This window comes from Saccostrea echinata, unplaced genomic scaffold (assembly GCF_033153115.1).
Source record: "Saccostrea echinata isolate AGI-Se365-2 ecotype Australia unplaced genomic scaffold, CSIRO_AGI_Sech_v1 ptg000007l, whole genome shotgun sequence".
Classification (NCBI taxonomy): domain Eukaryota; kingdom Metazoa; phylum Mollusca; class Bivalvia; order Ostreida; family Ostreidae; genus Saccostrea; species Saccostrea echinata.
The window spans coordinates 7,497,815-7,507,500 of record NW_026889756.1 but is presented as its reverse complement, the minus strand read 5'-3'; the positions used below and the strand labels follow the sequence as shown (position 1 = coordinate 7,507,500).

At 37.7% G+C, this 9,686-nt stretch overlaps 2 protein-coding genes across 2 annotated transcripts in view; one reads left to right on the top strand and one right to left on the bottom strand.

The window, feature by feature from the left end:
• LOC133180792 (homogentisate 1,2-dioxygenase-like) overlaps window positions 1–798 on the top strand; it is a 16,239-nt gene extending 15,441 nt beyond the window's left edge. The window contains exon 16 of the mRNA XM_061315254.1: window positions 1–798. This exon is cut by the window's left edge and continues 526 nt beyond it. The gene's annotated coding sequence lies outside the window, so the exon portion shown is untranslated.
• A 5,863-nt stretch (window positions 799–6,661) lies between these two features.
• On the bottom strand, window positions 6,662–9,686 carry LOC133180803 (uncharacterized). The gene is made up of 2 exons (XM_061315271.1): window positions 8,081–9,686; window positions 6,662–7,971 (listed from the first exon to the last, which is right to left on the bottom strand). Exons 1-2 carry the CDS (start codon window positions 9,684–9,686, stop codon window positions 6,752–6,754), a joined length of 2,826 nt encoding a protein of 941 aa, XP_061171255.1. The 3' UTR covers window positions 6,662–6,751.

Below are 9,686 nucleotides of genomic sequence, written 5' to 3'. Positions count from 1 at the left end.
GCTAAACTGTATTTTTCAATTTCAATTCAGTTTATTCACTCAAAAACCATGCAAATGATACATGAGGTACATAAACATATAAAACATATATACATATAGTGGGTCAGCAAAAGGTGAGATTAATTCAGCTAGCTAGGGAGAAAAGACCATATTATTATACCTCTGTGATTTTTTTCTATATAAAAAATATGACAAATAAACCTGCTATTTTTTTCCAAACAACCCCTACTGTGGAATAGTTTTTGTGCTATTTGCCCATGGTGAAATAGTCAATAAACTATTCACCGGCAGTATTCCATTTCCCTCACTTTTCATCTCAAAACTATCTGGTTTGTGGTATTGTGACGTATCCGGTTTGTGACGTAACAAAAATAGTATAGTTGGCTTTGGTATAATAAAACACCTATTTACTGACTATTCAGACAATAGCAAGTTTAACGTCCCCCTCGAAAGCAACTTATTTCCCTCGGCTGCGCCTCGGGAAATAATTGCTGTCTTGGGGGACGATAAACTTGCTATTGTCCTCATAGCCAGTAAATAGGTTTATACTATTAATCTTAGTTAGTAATAAATGTACATAATTTTTTAAAAAAATCAACATCATTTTGACACATAACTTCACAAAACTTCATAGTGTTTGGCTTAGAACAATTTTTGTGATCCACAACTTGATTGGCATTGGTTCTGGTACATCTTACAATATTTTGTTGTTGTCTATATGTGCCTGTCTCTGCTTTCTATTTATAACCTTATGTACCCCAGTGTTTTGTTACAGATCAATTTTAAGAATTTGTTCAACATGTGTTTGCCTTGTTCAGTAAGAGGGACCTCTGAATTTAGATTCATTATACCCCACGCAACAAGTTGCGTGAGGTATAATGTTTTTGACCCGTCCGTCAGTCAGTCAGTCAGTCAGTGTGTCAGTCAGTCAGTCAGTCAGTCAGTCCTGTTTTTTTGTCAGCGCAACTCCTCATAAACCGCTGCACAGAATTTCGTCAAACTTTGCAGATATTTAGGACACAATGTGTAGATGTGCATATTACCAGGAAATTCCGATTCCTTTATTTTTTTCTTTGAATTTCGGCACTTTTCAACTTAGATTTTTGGCCATATCTTGAATATAAAGATGAACAGTTTGTCAGCACAACTCCTCTTAAACCGCTGCACAGAATTTGGTCAAACTTTGCAGATATTTAGAACACAATGTGTAGATGTGCATATTACCAGGAAATTCCGATTCCATTATTTTTCTGGGAATTTCAGCACTTTTCAACTTAGATTTTTGGCCATATCTTGAATATAGAGATGAACAGTTTGTCAGCACAACTCCTCTTAAACCGTTGCACAGAATTTGGTCAAACTTTGCAGATATTTAGTACACAGTGTGTAGATGTGCATATTACCAGGAAATTCCGATTCCTTTATTTTTTCTTGGAATTTCGGCACTTTTCAACTTAGGTTTTTGGCCATATCTTGAATATAGAGGTGAACAGTTTGTCAGCACAACTCCTATTAAACCGCTGTATAGAATTTGGTCAAACTTTGCAGATATTTAGCACACAATGTATAGATATGCATATTACCAGGAAATTCCGATTCCTTTATTTTTTCTGGGAATTTCGGCACTTTTCAACTTAGATTTTTGGCCATATCTTGAATATAAAGATGAACAGTTTGTCAGCACAACTCCTCTTAAACCGCTGCACAGAATTTGGTCAATCTCTGCAGATATTTAGTACACAGTGTGTAGATGTGCATATTACCAGGAAATTCTGATTCCATTATTTTTTCTGGGAATTTCGGCACTTTTCAACTTAGGTTTTTGGCCATATCTTGAATATAGAGATGAACAGTTTGTCAGCACAACTCCTCTTAAACCGCTGCACAGAATTTGGACAAACTTTGCAGATATTTAGTACACAGTGTGTAGATGTGCATATTACCAGGAAATTCCGATTCCATTATTTTTGCCTTAAGAGTTTTGCCTTTTATTGAAGAAACTTTCCAGCTAGGTAATAAGAAACTCCACTGGAATCAGCTTTTTATAATGAAATTCTATGTGAAATATTTTATGACCTTAAAAGACCCCTATTGATTTTGAGATCAAAATATTAATGGTTTAACACAAACACACACTCACACACACACCATCTTCGATAGTTCTCCCCCCCCCCCCCCCCCCTTCAAATTGGTGTGCTTTGCCTTAAATAATTTCATAAGTACAGTATATAAACAGATTCATATGACTACATCATAATTTTGTTTCCATCAATTATTTAAATGTGTAAACTGTCATGTGTTGGACATGGACTTACACTCATTAACAAATCGAAATCACTGAGGAATTTAAATAACAGTTTGTCAGCATAATTCCGGCACTGAATTTCCTGAAACTTTGTAGGTATTTCAGAATAATGTATAGATTTGTATATTACCAAGAAATTTTGATTCCATTATTTATCTAGAAACTTCAGCCCAGTTAAATTTGTAACATACAAAGATTTGAATGTCCTTATATGCAAGAAGTTTTGATGTGATGATTTTTTGCAAGTAGTGCCCCTTTTTTGAATTATACTGTGTATTTAAAATGCACTGTGCCATTCATTACGTGTTGCATTGTCGAGTTTTGGGGAAGCGTGGGGTATGTGAGCTTGCTCACTTTTTCTTTCATTATTTTATGCAGATATAAACATAATATACTCAGTATACAATAGAGCATTAATCAGTCAGACCGTTCTATTGTACAATAGAGCATTAATCAGTCAGATCGTTCTATTGTACAATAGAGCATTAATCAGTCAGATCGTTCTATTGTACAATAGAGCATTAATCAGTCAGACCGTTCTATTGTACATGTTTGTGACTTCTAAAGTTATTTTTAAAAGTTTTTTTTAAAATGTACATCAATAATGGAGATTAAATTTTGACACCCTGTAATGAATGATGGGTTTTGAATTAAACGATGAATAAAAAGATCTTTAGGGCTTACTCTTTTAGAAAACATTGGAAGGGGGGGGGGGGGTATTATATGTATGCTTTAGGTCCCTTTCAGAATGGACACCACCACCAATTGAAGTGGAGGGTTGCAAATTTAGACTTGTACCCTTATCAACAGTGGAGGTTATTGTATTCTTCACTTTTGTTGACTCAGAAGTGGGGGATTTTTTTCCTGGCAGCACTTACTGCTGCATTAAACCTTGGTTTATACCTCTTATCAGGTTATTATACCCTGATGAAGCAATGCAAAGTTTTAAGTTTTTATTTCTTGATTGAGACACCTTCAAAGGCCTTTGTTCAAATGGCTTTTTAAATCCATCCTTTCAACTTAAACTGTCATAAACAAGATGTGTTTGTGAAACACTGATGCCCCCATATGGCAGCTTATGGCAAAAGTCAAATCCAAGATCAAGGTCAAGAGATAAAAAATTTTGTTACCCAATGAAAGGACTTGTGTCAATGGATATACCTGGTAAATATAAAAACCCAGGCACCAGTCATTCAAACCTTGTCATAAGAAATACACATGCAAAATATAAAAGCCCTAGCACCAACTGTTCAAAAGTTATGGTGAAAGTTTAAGTTTTTTTAATTGTAGGTCAAACTCCAAGCTCAAGGCCAGAAGGTCAAAATTTTTGGTATCCAAAGGATTACACCTGTGAGATTTGAAAGCCCTAGTAATAACTGTTCAAAAGGTATGGCCAAGGTTAAAATTTTTTGAAAGTGGGCCAAACTCTAAGGTCAAGGTCAAAAGATTAAAAATATTTTTACCCATGGAAAGCAAATTAATTTTTTTATCGTTCACATACGTCTCTGAAATTTATATAAGAATCCATAAATATGTTATGTTAGTTGTCTGAAAGAGTACCACATTTTGAACGCTTGGAACATCGCGCTGTTGTAGCGTTTTGTTTGAACTCTTGGAAAAGAGAAACCACTAGGGCACTCAAATTTATAGAGGAATCAATCAAAAACTATTTCCTGAGTCAGTTTAACTCAGTAATATTTAAATGGCAAAACTTATTTTCGGATGGACGTTTTAGTTACGAGGATGATATATATGCGAGATGGAAGGTCGTTCTTACGCAGGTGCGGATCTATAAATTTTTCAAAGCGAGGGGGTGTGGAAAGGAAAAGAGAGTTGATAAAGGCCGTAGGGAGCAATGTCAGTAGTTGTTTTTTGGGGGGCAAAAATACATTTTCAGTTGGAAGCACTATCAAGTACATGTACCAAAATATTCCTAGACAGCAAAGTAAAAAAAAGGCATCAAACGTTATTATTGAGGGGGCACAAGAATATAGTAGTTATGTTTTTTTTTAAATAGTATTTCATATATCGGAGAAATTATTGCCCCCCCCCCCCCGGTTCCTACGGCCATGTGTTATAACGTACGTTTACATAGTCAAACAATTTATTAATAGGTTAGTTTAGTTTTTCACAACCGAATTTCTTCATACATTACTACATTAGCCTTTCAATGAGCATTTTCTATTTAAAAAAAAACAAAAACAAGAGGCCCATGGGGCATATCCCTCACCTAAGTACACTGGCTAGGACGAAGCAGAAATCAGTTCAGTTTTGGTGTTATGATCAGGTTCTTACAAGGGATATAAAGTTTTTCATTTTACTCTGTCTGAGTTAATGATGAACAGCTATGTCTGAGGGTATATCACTCATATATATTATATGCATCATTAAGTATATCGTACTTAAATTTTCTTTCTCATCTAGAGGTGTGGACTTGATACTACTTGCACCGTGTTTCTCCCCTAGGTTCCCATTGATGGATAAGAACCAGCTGTCTCAATCTTCTTCAGATTTACTACACCCAGAACTTAAGTACTTAACAAAGATTGCATTGAATTCAAAATTTTAAACAATGAATACATGTAACAACCGAATCAATTCATTTTTTTTTTAATTTTTAAAACAACCCCTTTCTCAATATGCAAAACAATTTAAGTATCATTCCCGGTACAAGTTCCGAATTCTGAGTTATTTTGTTTAAACCCACTTCTAGTCATTGTTCAAGGAAACAAATAATACATCCATTATCCATTTACTGAATTTTAAAACAACAGAATCACAGAATTCCTTCCTACTTTAAAGAATAAACAGGCTTAGGTCACTAGGTTATTATTTACGATTTCGCAGAAAGCCTATCTACATAATTATGTAGGTTCCACAGGATCTTTTATTTATATAGGTTCACAAGAAGTCTGCCCTCGGGGTTAAATTGAACAAGAAGCTCTAGATATTCCGTAAGCATGGTAAGGCAGAGTCTGTAAAGATTGTTAAAATGGTTTTTAAGTCATCGATCTACATCAGATCTTTATATGATGAAAATATACAAGAAAATGTTTCTTTCGGAATATTTTTAAAATAGCAATTTAAGTTTAATCCTCTCTGAATATTTTTAAGATCGTTTCGTACTAAAAATTTACTTATATATATATATATATATATATATTCTGTCAATGACTGACCTTGCTCTTGTCCAGATAACCTTGGTCTAGGATATAATACCCCATGTCATAAACAATCTTTCCTTTAATGTCCCAGTAAACTATGATGGAGCTGCTAAGCTCACCCGGGGGTGGGGGTAATCTATAGCATATTTCTGCTTTAAATCTTGGTTATAAAAAGGTAAATTCCTCAAAAATTGACCAATGACACATTATATATTAAATACTGCATGTAGTTGAGTGTAACATTGAAAATTTTCACCCCCAAAAAACCTTTGTCAACCTCGGCTGCGCCTCTGTTGACAATGGTTTTCTTGGGGTGAAAATTTTCAATGTTACACTCAACTACATGCAGTATTTATATAATATTATATTCCCACCTCTATGATCAGTACTTTTACCGTTATGAAGTACTATATTATTGATTTCACGAGGACTGTCCCAGAAAAACGCAAACATTTTTTATAATTTTTTTTTTGTTTCTCTAGTATTATGAAGTAAAAAACTGACATGCACCAAATTAACATTTTTTGAATACTACATAAAAGTTTCAATAAATGATCTCTGTAAAGTTCAGTAAGTGATATATTTAAAACGTTTCTCTCAGACAGTGTACCCTATTTTGCTTCATACGTTTTTCTTCGACACATATAACCTTCGCCATTGGCGTTGGTATGATGTTTATGTTTTCACTCATTGACTGTCCTTGTGTCTGAAGTCTCACACTTTGTTTATCGAACTAGGTAAACTTTCCTATATTGTGTGATAAAAATGATTTATTCAACAACAACATTGGCACCAAGTAGGTCTATAAAAATGTAAAACACATAACAACATAAATGATCACGTGATCACAAATACAGACGATGATTGGTGACGAGACTAAGTCAGTACTGGATTTGAAAGGATACTTCTTTTTGATCGGAATGTAAACGTTTAACATTGGATGACTGAGATCAATGAGTGATCAGCACAATGGGTCAAGGTCAATAAAACAATGTGTCAAGGTCAATAAAACAATGATACTGACTATCCTTAACTGCTAACATGGAGAATTCTTATTATTATTTTTTTTCAAATTCTACGTTCTTCAAAATTAAGTTAACAATATACATGTATTTTATACTGAATAACGTTTGTAAATACTTTTTAATCATGTACTGTTCGTAAAACTTTTTACACGGAATATCTCAAGCGGATATGGTAAATACTACAACTTGCATAGCAAGGCCGGCAGTACACTCTCTAAATCGTCACGGTTAACGGCAGTCTTCAGCACTGTGTAATTTTATTTCCCAAACACCTCAGTGATGGAGTCTGTAGAACGGTCAGTGTTCTTGCTGGAGGCAGTCTGTCGTTTAGCGTTCGCCTCAATTAAGGACGTCGCTGACGTCGCAACATCTCTTTTGGAATTTTTATCTCTCACTTCATGTGTCTCTGTCTTTTCTTGTTTCTCTTCCTTGACCCCGTCTTCCACTCTTCTTTCTTCCTTCTCCAGCTCTTGTACTTCTTTCTTTTCTCCACCTTTCTCTTCTTTAGTGTCTTCTTTCAGTGTTGCTGGTGGAGAAGACGTCGGTTGTGCCTCATTTTTAATACTTGGATCCGCCAAATTTTTGCATGGTGATTCAGACTGTAAATTGTGTACCTCTTCAGACGTATTCACTTCTTTTGCTTGTTCATTTGCTTCGACAGGAGATGGAATTTGATCTGATGGCGTAGTGTTCGGACTCTGTTTAGGGGAGCTTGCTGATGGATTGTCATGTATGTCGGGTACTTTCATTTGTTTCGGGGTTTTAGATACCGGGGGATCAGGCGAAAGCTGATCCATTGTTTCCTCTGGAATTTCCTCGATTGTATTTTTCCTAGATCCAAGCAGACTTTCTGGGTGAGGAATGTCGCCATCAAAGTCCCATAGGCGTCCCCGCGGTCTTCCTCGTCCCGTTAGGTTGAACTCTGAGATGTTCCGAAAGTCAGGTGTCATGGTACAGTCAGTTGAAGCGTCATCTGAGACTGACCTTGCGGGAGGCTGATTCGTCCGCTCAACCTGCACCGAGGACGATTCAGAACGCGGGAGAGTTGGTGTGGTGGAACTTGAATGTTTAAGAGGGCCTCGACTTGGATAGAAACTGTGACGTTGATGATCACGTGGGGGACTTAAAGCATTTGCCGCGTTTCTGGAGATAATAACTTCGCCAGTAGAAAACTGAAACGTCATAGCGGGAAGTTCCGTTTTTATATCGCGGTGAATCAATGGGAGCGGAGGATTAGAAAAGGTTTCTGGGGACCTATGCCACTGAGGGGGCGAACGACGCAGGTCCAACTTCACAAGTGGTTTATCTACTACAGCCACATGAGCCGACACTGGGGGATCGCCATCTCCAAACACGTCTAGTCTCTTAAATTTCAACAGTTCCTTTTTAGCTTCTGTTTTGATTGGTTCTAAACTTGTGCTTCTTGTAGGTGGCCTTGCGCTTCGGCCATTCCTAATGCTAACCGAGGAATGAGACCCTGTGTTGATAACAAAGCAATAGTAAAGCATACAAAGCTAAAAGTCGATCTAATGAAAAAACTCAAGCATTTTATTTTACAGAGGTAAAACAGTAATTTATTTAATTACCTGAGGATGCCAGTTCTCTGTGTTCTGGACCAGTAAGGTCGCTCTTGGTTCCTTCCCTTGGCTTTTCGATCTTTACCACCGTTAGAGCTCGATTAAGCGGTTGGTCACTGAGTTTGGCCTTTTTCTCAATCTGTTCATCTTGGTAAAAACTGAAGGTGGGCGTGTTATAAAGACTGTTGCGCTGTCTCGTCGATAAATCCATGGACGTGCGTGCTCGAGATAAGGCAGATGTTCCAAGGTGAAAATCGTTGGATTGTTTGGCAAAGTTAAACTTGTCGTTTGGGTGAATTTCATAAGCCTCCACTGCAAACTCGTCAATACTAACAATCTTAATTCCGTCGCCATCTTGTTTTTTGGCGTTAACGAGGTCCTTTAGTGTAGTTTTCTGTTCTTGGGGATGAAATTTTTCGGCATTATATGAGTACACTTGCACTTCGGTTTCATTATGCGTCCTTTGACGCTCGGGGCGGATATTTTCGTCCATGTCTAACATTTTCAGCTGCAGCATGGAACGTTGTTTTAGTTTGTACTGTTCTCTGTCGATTGTGACGTCACGTCTGATGGGTCGAGTCACATTTTCTCTGAGTTCCAGGAACTGGTTGGGTATTGTGTTAATTGGTTTAAGCACGGGTAAGTGCACTCGCTCCTTTGGAGATTTTCTAGAAATTCTCTTCTGAACAGAGTCACATTCACTTTGTCGAGTCTCTTCTTCAGTGGCCATATTGTCTGCTCTCTCTTTCACGTCAGCAGGCATTTCTGAGAACCACTTGTTAAGTTTATTTTCCACTGTCACCGATGAGTTACCATCATGATGGATAATCCGCTTCTTGATGACGTCAGCACGCTCTTCTCCGTTAGTTCCATATGCCAACGTTTCCCCGAGATCCGATGGGATACGTGGAAGAGAGAAACTATTGTCATCATCTGACAGTTTGAATGGTGGAACTTTTTTCAGAGCATGGGTCTTCGATGAGATGGCGGGAAATACTGTTCGAGTCGCTCTTGGTACATCTGCTTCCGGTAGATGATCAAGGTCTTTCAGATTGAGGTAGGGGGCGTTGATGAAGAGCGCTGTGATACTCGGGTCTTTTCGTTCCTTTAGAGTCAGAGAACTGAGGTCCTGACTGCTGTGATGACGACCCTTCCTCGATACAGTGCGCAACCCAGCAGCCCGCCGTAAATCGCGCATGCTCGTTGTGCGAGAAATTCGCGGAAAACCTGACGTCACGGAATCAACTGACCTTGACACAGTTGATACATCATCATACGATTTGGTGCGCCGTTTGCTGATCAGTGAGTACACATTTCTAGGATTTGTGAAGTCTGGAATATTTTCGAACATAGCTGGGTTGCTCTTGTACAAAAGGTACGCTGCATCGTACCGAGAGCGGGCCGAGTCCTGGTCTGTCATGATTTTATCTTCCACATTGGACACAAAGCGATCGTAGTCCAAAAGTACTGGGGCAGAAGATCCGGTGCTCTGGTACAGATAGTTCGGGGTAGTCAAAAGAGCCTGGTCACGAGACACCGGGACACTTAAGACTTCAACGTTACTTGAAGAGTCTTGCCGAACACGAACCGACCTAAAACAAGCAAAAACACACAT